The 17167-nt window shown below is 33.6% G+C and overlaps 1 protein-coding gene across 2 annotated transcripts in view; it reads right to left on the reverse strand.

The window, feature by feature from the left end:
• CFAP299 (cilia and flagella associated protein 299) overlaps nt 1-17167 on the reverse strand; it is a 530824-nt gene that overhangs the window by 278738 nt on the left and 234919 nt on the right. For both annotated transcript variants that reach the window (XM_001371531.4, XM_056803233.1), the window contains exon 3: nt 14037-14127. In XM_001371531.4, the coding sequence (XP_001371568.1) occupies nt 14037-14127 (91 nt within the window). The remainder of the gene's footprint in view (nt 1-14036; nt 14128-17167) is intronic.

A 17167-nucleotide genomic window follows, 5' to 3' on the forward strand; every position in this document is an offset into this window, starting at 1 on the left:
AGTATAAGCATCTGGGTAATCTGAGTATTGTCGTGGTATGCCGGCTAGTCCTAAAAAATGTTGGGCAAGGGACATGAATAGGCGATTTTCAAATAAAGAAATCAAAACCATTAATAAGTACATGAAAAAGTGTTCTAAATCTCTTATAATCAGAGAGATGCAAATCAAAACAACTCTGAGGTACCACCTCACACCTAGCAGATTGGCCAACATGACAGCAAAGGAAAGTAATGAATGCTGGAGGGGATGTGGCAAAGTTGGGATGTTAATGCATTGTTGGTGGAGCTGTGAATTGATCCAATTGTTCTGGAGGGCAATTTGGAACTATGCCCAAAGGGTGCTAAAAGACTGCCTGCCCTTTGATGCAGCCATAGCACTGCTGGGTTTGCAGGCCAAAGAGACAATAAGGAAAAAAGACTTGTACAAGAATATTCATAGATGCGCTCTTTGTGGTGGCAAAAAATTGGAAAATGAGGGGATGCCCTTCAATTGGAGAATGGCTGAACAAATTGTGGTATATGTTGGTGATGGAATACTATTGTGCTAAAAGGAATAATAAAATGGAGGAATTCCATGGAGACTGGAACAACCTCCAGGAAGTGATGCAGAGTGAGAGGAGCAGAACCAGGAAATCATTATACACAGAGACGGATACACTGTGGTACAATCGATTGTAATGGTCTTCTCCATTAGTGCCAATGCAGTGATCATGAACAACTTGGAGGGATCTATGAAAAAGAAAACTATCCACATTCAGAGGAAAAACTGTGGGAGTAGAAAACACCGAAGAAAAACAACTGCTTCAATACATGGGTCGAAGGGATATGATTGGGGTTGTAGACTCTAAATGATCATCCTAGTGCAAACATCATAGTAGTAGTCTCTCAGTAACCGAGGATGACGATTGTCTTTGTGCATTTTCATCCAAGGTGTATAGATGAGTGTGCACAAAGACACTTGTGCGTGAAGGAGATTTAAGTGGAAAAGTCGATGCGCAGAGACAGTCCCACTCTCTCGGCATTGGAAGCCTGGGTCCATTGGCATGAAAAATTGTTACACCTGGAGACTTCCTCAGCTGCATTGGATGGCTGTGTTGTCTTTTGTGCTCCAACACGCCCTAAGCACTCCACAGTGCTTTGCTGCGTCGCCCTCTCAGCTGTTGAACCTTCTTATTGGTTTCTTCCATCTGTTCTGCTGAAGCAGTCTTCACATGCTGGGTGAGCAAAGCCCTGGTTCACCAGGGGTCGATGACCCGATGGCTACCCTCACAAGGTTTAGCCGACCTGTCAAAGCTGTTGCCCGGGGTGTGTCCGCTGCCGCATGCTAGCAGCTACTAGGAGCCACAAGTGAGAGCTGGGTGTCAGGTGAGGGTCAGAGGCTGGAGAGCTGCCCTAGGAGGGCACGACAAGCCCTCCATACCAGAGGTACTACCCCTCCCTGAGCACATAGGTTCTGATCAAGGACACATGTATAACCCAATGGAATTACACGTCAGCTACTGGAAGGGGTGGAGGGAGGAGAGGGAGGGAAAGAATATGATTCTTAGAACCAAGGAATAATGTTCTAAATTGACTAAATAAATTTTTCCAAAAAAATTATGGTATATTAGAGCAATTGAATACTACTTTGCCATAAGAAATGTTGAAATGGACATTTTATTAATTGCTATAGAGTTAAGTGAGTAGAATTAAAAGAACAGTTTATACCTTAGTGAGAACTCTCATCAATGTAATGATAAACCACAAGTTCAGAAGACTGAAGATAAAATATGCTATTCACCTCTTGTCTGGAAAGTGATGAACTTAAACTGTGGAGAGAGATATACATTTGGGGGCATAGCTTTTATGAGAATTTGTTGCATATTGATGATAAGAGTTTTTTTTTTGTCTTTTATGATTGCTGTTTAATGGGATAGTTGGAGAGAGAATAATAATTTTAATAATATTTTCATAAATTTTCAATAAGATTAAAAAGTTTGGCATTGTAATTATTACTGAATGGGACTAAAAAGGAATATGCATAAAATCATTAGTATATGACAACCTCTTTTACGAAAAATGATCACCATCATCATCATTAACATTTATGTAGCATTTACTTTGTACCAGTCACTGTACAATTATTATCTCATTTGGTCCTTATAATAACAGTAGGAGATAGGTGCTATCATTAACTCCATTTTTACAGATGAGAAAATTAATGCAAGTGATCATGAAACATCATGATAAAATGTCCAAATGTCCAAAATTGTCTCTTTTTGTCTTTCTACAAACTGCCAGATCATTTATATTCTTTTCAAAGGAGAATCTGTTACCTTAATTGTTTTTATATTCTGGTTTTTTTAATAGGGTTTTTCAAGATTGAGCTGATTTATTTCATATAGTAAAAGATGTCTTCTATTCACATGTAAAAGTTATACAATATTTCTTGAAATATATGACAATAGAAATAACCTTATTTGACAAGCCTCTGATCATTTTTTTACTAAGTAAAGCTTAAAACATAGAGATGTACACATGTAAAATTTGTTTTCCTCAATTATATAGGAAAATCAGTAGAGAATCTGATGATGTTCCTCCTTGAGGATTATACTATATATATATAATTATACTAATTGCATCAAGATCCAGAACATTTCATGGCCTCTTTAATGAGATCCATGATCAGAAAATTTAGCCAATTTGCTTACTCAGAGAATACCAATTGAACAAACATGTCCATTGTCCAGAATATTTTATGCAGCTGGATGTATGTATATATAGAAACCTATAGAAGTTGCCCAGTATTTGGCATTCTTTGGCACAAGTGAAATCAATATGGGTAAGAAGGGAACACATATGTAAGATATACACTCACACATATCTATTTATTTAGTGAGAGAAGCAATTAACCCTTGATCAATTTTTCTGTCTGTCCATTTAATGAAATCATAAAAGTAAAAAGTAACAGTTAACATTTTTGAATAAAATGTAAAGATCTTTCTCATTTATAAGATATGAAAAAAGTCTATCAATAGATAGAATCAGAGGGTAGTTAGCCATTAATTGGCCAAAGATTGATCAAGCCCCTGATGGAACTTTAAAAAGTAAAGCAGACAAGGGAAGGAAAAAAGTCTGTTCTGGGATTTCTGGCAGCTGAGAAGAAAGCCATATATAATAGAAGAACCAAATCTTTCAGAAGTAATTATCTTTCCTCTAAGACATTGAGTCAATTTTTCTTTCATCTCCTTCCCCCCACCTGTTTTGATGGAGTAACGTACAATGGAAGTATTTGTCTAGTAGGTTACATTATATATTTATTATACATAAATGGTTATGTGGCATTATTTGATGCATCATTATCTACCATATATAGATATTTTTCTAAATAACAATAAGCACACAATATCTATCTATCTATCAGATTTATATGACAAAGAAATTCCTATAGAACTAATACATCAGTGAGTATTGATATGATATACTTTGCAAACATAAAAACAAAACAGTAATTGATATGGAGAACACAAATAAAAGATACAGAAAGATAACATACTAGGTAGTGAATGTAAGACCAAATCGCTGAAAAAGTTAATAACTTTGCAAAAGAAAATTATAACAATGAGAAAATGTACTAACATTTGGGGATACAGAAAAGGCTATCCAGAGGAAAAACATCACTGATAAGTTTCACTTGAGAAGAAAATGAATGAATTGAGCCAATAATCAATGAATTAATGAAAAATTTTAAAGCACAAAGATTTTTTAAAATTAAAAAAGAAAGAAATAAAATGAAAAAGTTCCCGAAATAGTTTAACATACTGAGAAATCTCTAACAATCTGGAAAATCAAATTAACAAAATTAAAAATAAAGTAAACACAAAATGGAGATAAAATTATACAAATTAACAGAAACCATTATACCTAATTGTAGAAAATTATGAATTTAAAGGAAATGAGCTAATATTAATAAAAAAATGAAAATTCAAATTAAGAAAAAAGAAATCTTTTCACCAACCTAATTTCAGAAGTAGAAAATAAATAAGCCATAAATGAAAAAACAAGGGGACCTAATTCTAATAGAATTCAAAATAAATCCTATCAACTGTTTAAATAATAATATTTAGGCTTAATAATTTTCATTAATGAAAGAATATACTGTATCAAACTTTGCATTAGAAAAGTGTGATTCCAAAACTCTGGCCATTAATATAGCTTCATGGTCTTCTGAACACAAAACACCAGTATATGAAGTTCTGAATCTCCTGACCTAAGGTTTCAAAACATAAACCAGCAGCATGAATGATAATGGGAAGACATGCTCATTTGAATCAATATTTTTATCTTGAGAGCATATTCCTTCTTGGGTCTGAAATCTCTTCCCTGAATATCCTTATGGTAACTCAGATGATTATGAGTATCACCTTTAATACCAATTTAATTCCAAACTATGCAGGTAATTGACCCAAATCAGACCAAATAAGACAATAAAATAAAAGGCATAAAGTTGACAAAAGAAAATAAAATTATTCCTACTTCTGAAAATATGGTGGTTTGCATAAAACCTCAGGAAATCATCAAAGAAATCAATTGAGATAATTAATGAGAAAGAAAGAAAGGGAATAAGCATTTATACTGTGCTAAGTGACTTACAAATATTACTTAATTTGACAGCTTTAATAAAGTAGCAGGATATAAAATTATGTACATGAAAATCATCAGTTATACTTTAAAATTACAAAATACATAAAATACCCCAAATTAAAGAACTAAGATGCATTGAAGACTTAAAAAATATAAATACAAGCTGATCCTTATAGAAATAAAAGAAGATATATTTAGATGGATATAGTTCAGCACCTCAGACTATCTACCAAGATAAGATAAAAATGGGCACATGATTTAAACTTATTTCATGAACATATTAGGGGAGCATGGAATAATTCACTTCCTGATTTATGGACAAGGGAAGAATTTATTACCAAAAAGATAGAGATCATTATCAGATACAAAATGGATAATTTTAATTACATTAAATTAAAAATGTTTTGCAAAGCAAAACCAATGCAGCAAAGATTAGGAGGAAAGCAGAAAATTAGGAGGAAAGCAGAAAACTGGTGGTGGTGGGGGGGGGTGGATTACAGCAAGTTTCTCTGATAAAGGTCTCATTTCTCAAGTATATTAAAAAAAAGTAACAGTAATACTACTGTATGATGATTGACTATAAATAACTTCACTATTCTCATCAATACAAAGGTCAAAGATACTTGAAGGCCCTACTGTCCAAAATGCTATTCACCTACAGATGATGGAATTTGAATGCATAGTAAAGAATACTTTTTTCTTTTAAAAAAAATAGAAATGGATATATTTTATCAAATGCTTTTTCTACATATTGATATGAAATGATTCTGATTATTAATTTGGTCTATTGTGCTCAAAAACATTTTTTTAAAATATTGAACTGCACTTCCACTGTAAATTCAAACTCTTGAGGTCAAGTGTCTTGTCAAGGGTTACACAGCTAGTATGTTTCTGAAACCATATTTGAACTTATCTTCCAGGTCCTGAACTGTATCCACTGAACCAACCAGTTGTCTGCTGATTAAATTATTTAATTATCACGTAAGCTTGATCCCATTCTTTAGATGTTACTTATTGTTTATCACTGTAATGCAATGTGGTCCATATTTTTATGCTCTATTATAAGATCAATTTTAGAAATAGTTCTTTACCCACCAAAGAAATAAGTATATATATTTTTTGCCATTAAGTAATCCTTAAAGATCTATCATTCAATTTAAAAAAAATTCTCTGTTATTTACTTTGTTTTCTATCAGATTTGTCTAGTTCTGCTTCCCATAACATGGTTAATTATTCCTTACACATTCAGTATTTTATTGTTTTTGTTTTTTTTTTAAACCTGAAATTGTTGTCCTATTTATTTTAATTATATCTGTTTTTAATATTGCATTATTTGAAATCATGATCCCTTTCTCCTGCCTTTTGGAATTGCACAAAACATAATCAATTCTATTCCAGGCTTTCATTTTAACTCTTTGTGAATCTGTAGGTTAGAAGCATATTTCTTAGGAACAGTATATTGTTGGATTCTGTTTTCTAATTCATTTTCTCATCCTCTTTCATATTACAGATGAGGTCTTCCCATTCATATTTAGTTATTATTATGAATTTTGTATTTTCTTCCATCATATCGTTATACATTTTCAATCTTTTTTACCACTTGCCTTCTTCATTACAATGAAGATGGTTTAAAAAATGTGATTATAGCTAATAATATATCAGTGAAGTGGTCTGCTCCCACTTAATATCCCAATCCTGAGAAATTAGACCCTCCAAGAATGCCCTGGTCAGAGAATTACAAACTTCAAGTGCCTCTACAATTACTCTAAGCAGGATTTATTGTTTCCCTGGCAGAACCCTTTTCTTAATGCCCACAGGTTTCTGGTCTTTTGTTAAGCAGGGCAAGATGGTGATTATTTTTGTTTATTTTTGTATCATTTTCTCTAGTATCCTTTTTAGTTTTTTTTTTTTGAACCTTACCTATATTGGTCTTGGTTGGAGAGGTGCTAAGAGAAGGTTGCTCTGAAGGAAGCTGGAGGTGGAGGCCCCTGAGACTGTTTCTCCATTTTGGTCACGTGAGTAATAGGGACTGATCTCCTTTCTTTGCCCCAGCTATCTAAGGGCTTGGGCCTTTTGGCTCAGCCTAAACAGAGGGGGTATTTAAGCCCTATTCCCTTCTCTCCCTTTTTCTCTCTATCTCTAATACCTTTCTTCATCCTGTTTGTAATTAAACTCCATAAAAGGTTGACTGCTGACTTGAGTTTTCATTTAGGAATTACATAGCTGAATTCCTTGGCGACCTTAAATTAATATATATCAGTCTTTTAAAGTGATTTCCTTGTCACATTGTGGCCAACTGTAAAGATTAAAATTTAGGGGAGATGGGGAGACTGAGGCAGGTAGAAATTAGTTTCTCTCTGCAAGGAGTATTATATTTTTTAGAGGTTTATTAAAGGTTAAAGATTAAAGAATATACAAGTAAGAAACATGTGCCTAGGCCAGAGGCCTAAACAAAATAACCTCACATCACGCAAGAGATGCGCCTGCTCCAAAACGGAAGTCCAAAAAGAGCCGAGAGAGACCCCTCAAAAGCCTTTGAATCAGCTTAAATACCTTCTCGATCTTGGCCCAGGTGAGATTACAAGGCATTCTGGGGAAGTGGAGCAAAGGCTCATGGGGATTGTAGTCCTGTATTCAAGTCTATTTTTTACATTCCCTTGTGTGATCATTTTTGGAAAAATTAATTGGTCTTGGCACCAATATTGATTCCAAGGCAGAAGAGCGGTAAGGGTTAGGCAATGGGGGTCAAGTGATTTGCCCAGGGTCACACAGCTGGAAAGTGTCTGAGGTCGGATTTGAACCTAGGACCTCCAGTCTCTTGGCCTGGCTCTCAATCCACTGAGCTACCCAGCTGCCCCCCCCCATTTTTAGGTTTTTGATGGAGTATATGTTGGAAAAGTGGGCTTCTCCATTATATTTCTTCACTTCCATCTTAACTGGAGGTATTGACATAAATTCAATCCAGTTTAAAAGATTCCCAAAACCACACAGTCAAATAATTTCTCTGAGGCCAAGTTGCCTTTCAGACTATGGGGATTTTTTTAATGTGCAAAACTTCAAACTCCACATTGGTTACAACTAGTTTAAAAATATGTGAATTATATATGTGTGCTAATATAAATATCCTCTGCTTTTGATTTCCTTTTGGATTTATTTTATTGATACTTTTTCTTTTGTTTTTGAGGCTATTTTAATTCTCTTTTCTTCACTTCATATATTTCCCTTTTCTTTATATTTTCAATATTTGTCATTTCTAATCATATAATCTACTACATTCAAATATCATAATCTATTCAGTCATTTATTCCAGTCATTACATTTGTATTATTTACAGTTATTTTGTCATTACTAGCAAAGTTTCCATGAATATCTTCATATATACACAGCTTTTTATTCTCTTACTAATGCCCATAGTGCTAAATCCTAGTACTGGGACCCCTAGGTCAATAAGCATGAATAGCTTTATAGCTCTTAAGGTATATTTCTATCTTGTTTTCTAAAAAAAAAAAACGGTTCACAGCTTCTCCAGGAAATTGGGCCCATTTCTCCATGTTCCAATCAACATTTAATTTGATCAACTTAACCCATCTGGTTATCAGGTCCTACCTACTACGACCATATTTAACTAGCTTGGTCCCTAGGTAGCAGACATAATCGTTACCAGGATCATATTCTTCCCAAAACCAAGTCTTTCCCAACTTAGTCATACCCAGTGGAACTTTTGTTCCAATGCCACAATCACTCAGAAATTCAAGATTACCTCCATAGTATGATGAGTGTTAAAGTAAGACCTTTGCAGAATATTTATGCTCTCAACACAACTGTCCCATCAAAAATTATTTTTGGATTATTTGTATGTTCAGACTTAGATCTATTATTAGCCTTGTGTAGGCATATGGAGGTTCTCCAGACATCTCCAGACATATTTAACTTATCAAAGGTCTTATTCATACCCTTAACATTTTTAGTTAGATTTATCAAGTTGTAAGAGGGGAAAATTACAGTGCCTTGCTATTATCATTTTGTTATCTATTTCCATCTGTACCTCATTTTTCCTTTAAAAATCTGGATGCCATAACACTTGGTACATACAGGTTCAATACTGATAATGCTTCTTTATCCATAGTACCCCACAACATAATATAGTTACCCTGTTCATCCCTTCCAATTATATTCATTTTAACACCAACTCTATATTTTCTGCTCCATCCACTCAGCTTCACTCTATGTGTTTCTCTCATTTTCAGCGTGTTTCTTGTAAACAATACATTGTCATGTTTTTGATCCTTTCTGTCATCCATTTCCTTCACATGGGTAAATTCATCCCATTACACTCAATATCATAGTTACTAGCTGTGCATTTCTATCTACTTTGTTCCTCCTCACTGTTTGTCCCTATTTCTTTCCAACATATCCCCCCTCAATTGTCCACTACTTTTTCAATGCACAGTCTTTCCCCCAAATCTTCCCTTATTCTCTCCTTTTGCTCTCCTACAAATTGACCCACTTTTACAAAAGTCACTCCTTTATCCCTTTTCCCATACCTTTTGATACTTATTCTATCCACCTTTTCAAAATTCCCCTCCTTACTCCCACAGTCATTCCCTTCTACTTCTTGATGATTTCAATTCTAAAAATCCTTCCTCTATCTTGTACTAAGAGTCCCTCCCTTATCCTCTCACCTTACTCCCCCCACCTCTTTATACGATTCCCCCTCTAGGTATCACCCTCTTCCCTCCCTTTACTTATTCCTTTCCCCCTCCTTTCTCCTAATCCACCTTTCCTTCTCTTATTCCCTCAGTCCCCTATGGGGACTCCCAGATCCTCCCAGATTCTGTCCTATTTCTCTATACAATAAAATTTTTACCCTTCTAATTGCATATGTTGTTCTCTATCCCAGGTATGATGAGAGCCCTCCATCTCCTCCTCCCCTTCTCCATGGCAATTCCTCCACTCATTCTTCCTCTATATGAGATAGCCATTTCTCTCTACCTCTGCCTGGACTATTTTACCACTATTTTGTCTCATAATTTCATTCACCTTAACCTCAAATCTTACATCAATATGTCCCCCTTCAAAATACTCAGGCAATGATGCCATTCCCAGGGACCACAGATGACATTTTCCCACACAGGAATCAAGCACTTTGACCTTTTGGCTGTACCTCTACATGTTTTTTACAGATCAAATTTTCTAATGAGTTCTGGATTTCCCCCCAAGAATAGTTGAAATTTCTTTAATTCGTTAAATATCAATTTTTTAACCTTTTATAACTATTCTCATCTTTGCTGGATATGTTATTCTTGTAAGTCCTGTGGTGATTCCCAAGAAAATTGAATAAGACTTTAAAGCAACAAGAAACTCTCAGAAACAAAAGATTCTAATGAGCATATTTTTAATACTTTGATCACCTAATGGTGTGGGTGCTCCTTCCACAAGGCAGATTTTAGCTTCTCTCTATTTTCTTCACTCCTGAATGTACCTTTCCAGGGATGAGATTTTCAGAATTTAACTTGCCTTATTCTCAGTCATCATCCCACATTTAATCTTTTCCATCTTGGTAAAATCTGCCAAGTTCTTTTGCTTCTGTTTTCTTGGTAAAAAATCATTAGATGAGAAAAAACTTTAAAGCTTATTAAAAGTTCTTAAGCCTTTAATAGCTTAAAACTGCCCTCAGATGTTTGGAACTTCCCACTAAAGAAAAATTATTAACAAGAATTGGAAAGGACAAATGGTAAGAAAGAGTATTAGATCAAAATCTGTGATAGTGAAAAAATCGGTAGATTTCATTGATTGCTGAGCCTTCAGTGATGATCTATAAAAAATGGTGTAACACTGGTGTGGATTTTGATTCCAAAGAAATGTCTAGAGCATATTATTAAAGGAATGAGTTCTATGTACTATAAAAGGGTAGTACTGATATTACTGATGTGTGGATTCACAAGACCAGGTAATGCAAAATTAATTCTTTTTATTTTGAGAGAGTTTCTAAATTGGAGAGGCAGTGTGATGTAGCATATGCCAACAAGAACTAGTTTCAAGTTCTGTCTCTGAAACATGCTAGTTAGGATACTAACAAGTCCCTTAAACTCTTAGTGCCCCAGTTAATTCTATAAGACTTTAAGTTCTTCCCTATACCTATGTATTCTGATGGAAAAACAACAATAATGAAATGGAAAGATGAGGGGAATAATATAAACACATTATACTTGGATTCTATCATGGCATTTAACAAAGTCGCTCATGACATTCTTATATATATACATATTTTTATTTCATATATATATATGTTTTGAGTCACACTAGTGTTCATCCCCCTAAAATAATACTATCACTAGAATTTATTTAATCCTTCAAAGTTTAGAAAATTCAATAAATACATTATAGTTTATAGAAATCTCTGCCTCATTGAGAGTGCTAGGTTATATAAATATTGATTAAACTTTTGTCTTTCTTATAAAGTTTATGGAATTTAAATTGTACCTAACACAGTCTTAAGTATAAAATAGAGGCACAATAAATGTACCTTGATCATTAATAATGATAATTATGAAGTTAACACACGATAATTTGTTGATAGGTTTTAGTATCTCTACTTATTCTGAATAAGACCACAAGCATATATAATCACTACTTTGTACAAAAAACTGTACTAGATTCTGGGGGATATTCATTATTCAAATGCATCTCTTATATCATGTGTTATCTGTTACCTTCAACAAGCAAATGGCAACCTATTCGTGGTTTTACACCCTTCGTTGCCCATAAAGGCCCTTGAATGAGAAAGATCTCTCCACTTTAAGATTTACAGAGAGGTGAGGGGATAAGATATCTCTCTACTCCCTCTCCACAGGAACAATCCATGGCAGCAAGTATAATTTTAAAGAACCTTAGAGAAAAAATACAAAACTAAAAGCCAAATTTTCTCTCCTCTTCCAAGAAATTTGTTCTAAAACTACATTGTAATGAAGAAGATCTATATAACTAAAAAGGGGAATGAACACATAAGTGTTTAAGATTTAAATATGCATTTTTACTTTTTTTAAGTTAGAGAAAGCAGGGAGCTTCAAAGAGAGAAAAGAATGTGTAGCTTTTAGGATAAGAAAAAGTCTTTCTAAAGAATCTAGTCATAGTAAGAATTTTCTCTAATGGAGACAACCTGACTTTGATCTCAATGATCTCAAGATAAGTTTACTGATAAGGAAAATCTCTTCTTATTAGACTTTCTGTTGATGAAATGATCTTGGTTATATATATATATATATATATATGTATATTTCCTGCTCTTCTAATTTCCATAACACTATTTCTGATTATTTTTGTCACTAACTATAATTTTCACAATTGTTCAGTTGTTTTATTCATCGCTGATTTGAAACATTATATGAGCTATATATAACAGTCATCCATAAAATGTATTATATATCAAACAGTATACTGAAAAAGATTTCCTTTTGGAATGTTATTGACAGCAAAGAAAAGCAGCATATCTTCCTTTTGAATTCAATAAGACACTTCCACTTGGATTGAAATAACTCTAAATTATCTCTCTTGAAGTTTTCTATTTTGTTCTTCAAAACTATTATTTTAATGCCAATCATTGGGGAAATTTTAAACTCAAAAGTTTCTTTCTCACTTTACTTTAAAAATTGTACATTTTAGTGAAAATAATTTCTGGTAACATATTTCCTATCTTTTAAAGAAAAAATCAAAACCAAAATAAAATGTAAAATGAAATCATAAAACAAAATAATTTTCATAAAATATTCTTATTAATCTTTTAAAATATTTTGATTTTCCCCTCAATTACATGTAAAATGATTTAAATTTTTTTATTTTGAGTTTCAAACTCTCTTTTCTTCTTACCCTCTTCTTCCCTTCTTCACCTGTAAGCAATCTGATATAGATTTTACATATAAAATTATGCAAAATATTTTTCCAAATTAGTCATTTTGTGGAAGAAACCTCAAACAAAAAGATTAAAGAAAGTGAAATATAGTATGTTTTGTTCTTTATTTAGACCCCATAACTTTTTCCTCTGGAGACAGATTGCATTTTCCATTATGAGTCTTTAGGATTATCTTTGTTTGCTGTATTATTGAAATAGTTAGGTCATTTACATTAACTTATTTATCAAACAGTATTGCTGTTACTGTGTACTAATTTTTTGTTTTTCTCACTTCATTAGTTTATGTAAGTCTGTGTTTTTCTGAAATCATCCTGTTTGTCATTTTTTGTATTATATACTCATTTATATATTTATATATTATTATATATGTATTCCTGTCCACAACTTATTCAGCCCCTCCCCATTTGATAAGCAATTCCTTGCTACCACAAAAAGAGCTACTATAAATATTTTTTTACAAATAAGTCCTTTTCACCTTTCTTCCCTTTTTTTTACATCTCTTTGGGATACAGACCTAGTAGGAGTATTACTAGATCAAAGGGTATGCATAGTTTTAGAGTCCTTTGTGCATAGTTCCAAAATGTTCTCCTAAATGGTTGGATCATATTCCTCCACCAATATTAGTGTCTCAACTTTCCCATATCCCCTCCAACATTTATTGTTTTCTTTTTCTGTCATATTGGCCAATATGAAAGGAGTGAGTGAGGAAGTAATTCACAGTTGTTTTAATTTGTATTTCTCTAATCAAGAGTGATTAAGAGCATTTAAAAATATTATTATAGAGAGCTTTGATTTCTTCATCTAAAAACTGCCTGTTTATATATTTTTGACTATTCATCAATTGGAGAATGACTAATATTTTTTATGAATTTGACTCAGGTTCTTTATATATTTGAGAAATGAGACTTTATGAGAGATACTTGCTGTAAAAATTTCCCTCCAGCTTTCCTTCTAATCTTGGTTGCATTGGTTTTGGTGGTATAAAAACTTTAAAATTTTAATATAATCTTACAGGCAAACTACTCTATGTTCCCCTAATTTACTCATAGTATTACTTTTTATTTTTTAATCATGTATTCATGCTGACTTTATCTTGGTATATGGTATAAAATATTGGTCTATTGGGGACAGCTCAGTGGATTGAGAGCCAGGCCTAGAGACAGGAGGTCCTGGGTTCAAATCTGGCCTCAGATACTTCCCAGCTGTGTGACCCTGGGCAAGTCTCTTGACTCCCATTGCCTAGCCCTTACCATTCTTCTGCTTTGGAGCCAATACACAGTATTGATTCCAAGACGGAAGGTAAGAGTTAAAAAAAAAGATATTGGTCTATCCCTAGTCACTGCTATACTGTTTTCCAGTTTTCCCAACAAGTTTTTTTCAAATAGTGAGTTCTTATTCCAAAAGCTTTTATTAATTTTATTTAAAATTAACTTTAGTGAAAATTATATCTATAAACTTGAATTTGGCTTATAGATTTAATGTTATGTTGCTTCATATTTACTCACAGTTACTTTCCCAGTGCGATTGTCTTCCTCTCTTTGTGCTAGTGCTTTCAAAAAATTATCTTTAAATTCTTTGCCAGCACTACAGAGTGTCCTATAAAAAAAAACAAAAAGAACTTTTGTTACAAGATACTTTATAATAATAAATATGCTTTAAATGAGGGAAACTGTGAGGGATGTCAGTAATTCCTGTGTAGTTTATTATGTAAAAATCTATTTTCCAAAAGAATAAGAAAAATGAATGAATTTAATTAATTAATTTTGGACTTACAGGTAATAGTATCAGTCTCCACCAGGGTTCTCAGCCTGCCCCTTGGTTAGTCAAAAAATAAAAATAAAATATTCTTTAAAGGAAAGGAAATAGTTCCCAAGATTTTATTGGACAAATGTGCTGACTAGGTCTTAAGCTTTCTGGTGATCTGATGTCATGATATGGCTTCCAAGAAGGGATGTGTTGGTAAATGTTTAATGATGAGCTTTATGAAAATGAAGGATATATTTTTAAATTTAAATTTGATTAACATTCCTCTTTCACTTTCTTAAGACTAAATAAGCAGCAATACAACGAATCAGGAACAGATTTATAGTGCTTAACATTTCTGAGATAGAAATACTAAAAATTTAATGATAGGAGATGGTTCCAAAGCATTCCTGCTTTCTGCTACTTCAAGACTAGAAAAATGTGGGTCTCTTTTTTAGGGAAAAAGTCTGAGGACTCTAGCTAACAATTATGTATCCAGGAAGCAATCCCTAGTTACGATCATGCCAATTGGTTACTTGAAGTAACCATGATGCCAAAAGAATAACTGATAGTATATCATGCTCATATGTCACAAACCAGCAATGTCCAAATGAAAACATGTTCCATGTTGATGAAAAGTAAAAGAAAACTGCGGCTGTGCTTTAAACCCAACAAATTGGCAAAGATAACAAAAGATAGCAATAGTCAATTCTGAAGTGTTAAAGATAACCACCCTAATATACTAAAATATGCTAAATCCTCATGAAATACTAGTTCCTTCCTTCTGTTAATAATCTCCTATTCCAATATAGGCTCAAAACCTTTAAAAACTGTTTAAACTCGCCAATCAGGTTCAAACTGTTAGGATATTTTTGATAGAGGTAATCAAAAGTATCCTCAGTGATGAAGTGAAGCTCAGATGTGAACTTCACTTCAGGAACAGGTACAAGAACACTAAAGAGACTCTTATAAACATAAAATATTAATTGAAATATATAAGGATAAATAAAGGATTTCTAATTCTAAGGGATTCTAAATCCACCCAAATAAACACCCAGGTTCTGCAAGGAACCACTTCTCCTGTGTTTCACAGGCTACACTACTCCTTCCTGATCTGACTAACCCAAATTTATACTATCTAAATAAAAACTACAACTAATATCCTTATGAATCTTAACTTTGCCTTCAAATTATAAAATAGCAAAGGCTAGCTGTTCAAGTCTCAACAAGAATCAAGTTAGGACTCTGAGTCTTAAAGACTCAGACCAGGTTTTTCTTTGATCTTCTCAGATATAAACCAATCTATAAAACCGCAATAGATATTCAACAGTGTTTCCCAAGTTGGGAAAGGAAAACACTGAGCTCCTTCAGATCTCTTTCCCTCAGATATGGAGAGAGGCAAAGATATTACCTTCTCCAGCCCTGAGAGAGAGAGTCTCTGAGAGTGTCTCTGCCAACTGCCAAAGAGAGTATTTGACATAGAAAAATGGTTATAACTGTCAGTAGTTGAAATTAATATGCAACTCTCAGCTCTGCTTCAAACTCCAGTTCTTTTCTCAAGCAGGCATTTTACTTCTTATCTCTAAACTAACAAAACAATACTTATTTTCTAATATCATCCTTACAGTACTCATTAAGAACTTTGTGAGTTGGAGATTTCATTATTCCTGTTTTATTGAAGGAGGGAATAAAGTTAATTGTTCAGGATGACATGGTGAGGAAAGGTCTGAAATGGAATTTGAACACAGGGCTTACTGGATTCATGTTCAGCAAGCCATGGGAGGAGATGAGTCAATTCTGCTTTGCCACAATGGCAAAGATAATAAGGAAGATTCTATGCATATCAACATAGTCAGGGCAACATTTGTTTCTATATTTGTGTGTATTGTGAAATATCTGAAAATAAAGTGGGTACCCATCCATTTTGCAATAGCTGAACAAATGGTGATAGGAAAGTAATTGAAGTTGTTCCCTTCTTTAAAATGAGGGGCTACAACTAAATGCCATTTCGGTTCCTGCCAAGTCTGAAATACTCTCATTTGTCAGCATATGGTATTGTGAATTCTTACAGTTATGCACACAGACACACACTTCTATATGGTGTTACTTTTGGGAATGACTTGAGTTGAAAATCCATTTTTTATTTTAATGTCTGTTTTTCAACTCCTCCTATATTAATTTGTAAGGTTGATGTTACAATTTCATTCTACAGATGATTCTTACTTTTTGTTGTGGACCAATAGATCAAGCTTATAAGTGACTGAAATAAAAATTGATAAGGTTTGAAAAAGAATATTATTGCATTATATATGATATATGTATATGAAGAATTCAGAGGTGACTCTTGGGCAGGATGATTAATGGATCAGGAAAATGGAACACCCTGAACTACCTTTGAGTGGACAGAGCTACTCTTTTCCAAATTCTCCCTTCAGCTGGCTTTATATATGACTTTCCTACATTAGTGCTTCCCCTTCACCTTTTTCTCAGATGCAGCTTCTACAAGTCTGTTTGCAGAGAGAGCAACATGTATATGGGGGCTGGCAGGGATGACCTTCCAGGAGGTGTCTGCCTCAGAGGATGGAATTTTATTTGTATTCCCCCAGTTGTCTTCCCTTTTCCTAAGATTTGTTTACTCATAACTTGGACTTATGTCAAGGAGAGACCCCAGTTTTGCTCTTCTTTGGTACTTTTATAAAATATGATAATCAGAAGAATCCCTCTCATTTAATTCATGTCCTAGCCAGAATAGAGTTCTATTGAATTAGACAAAAACTCTAAAACTTCAATTCCTTGTTCTCTCATATAGAAAAAACTGTTTCAACTGCTTGATCATATGGATCAATGGGGATATGATTGGGGATGTAGACTCTAAGCGATCACCCTAATGCAA

The sequence above is a fragment of the Monodelphis domestica genome, chromosome 6, assembly GCF_027887165.1.
Source record: "Monodelphis domestica isolate mMonDom1 chromosome 6, mMonDom1.pri, whole genome shotgun sequence".
In the NCBI taxonomy this organism is placed as follows: domain Eukaryota; kingdom Metazoa; phylum Chordata; class Mammalia; order Didelphimorphia; family Didelphidae; genus Monodelphis; species Monodelphis domestica.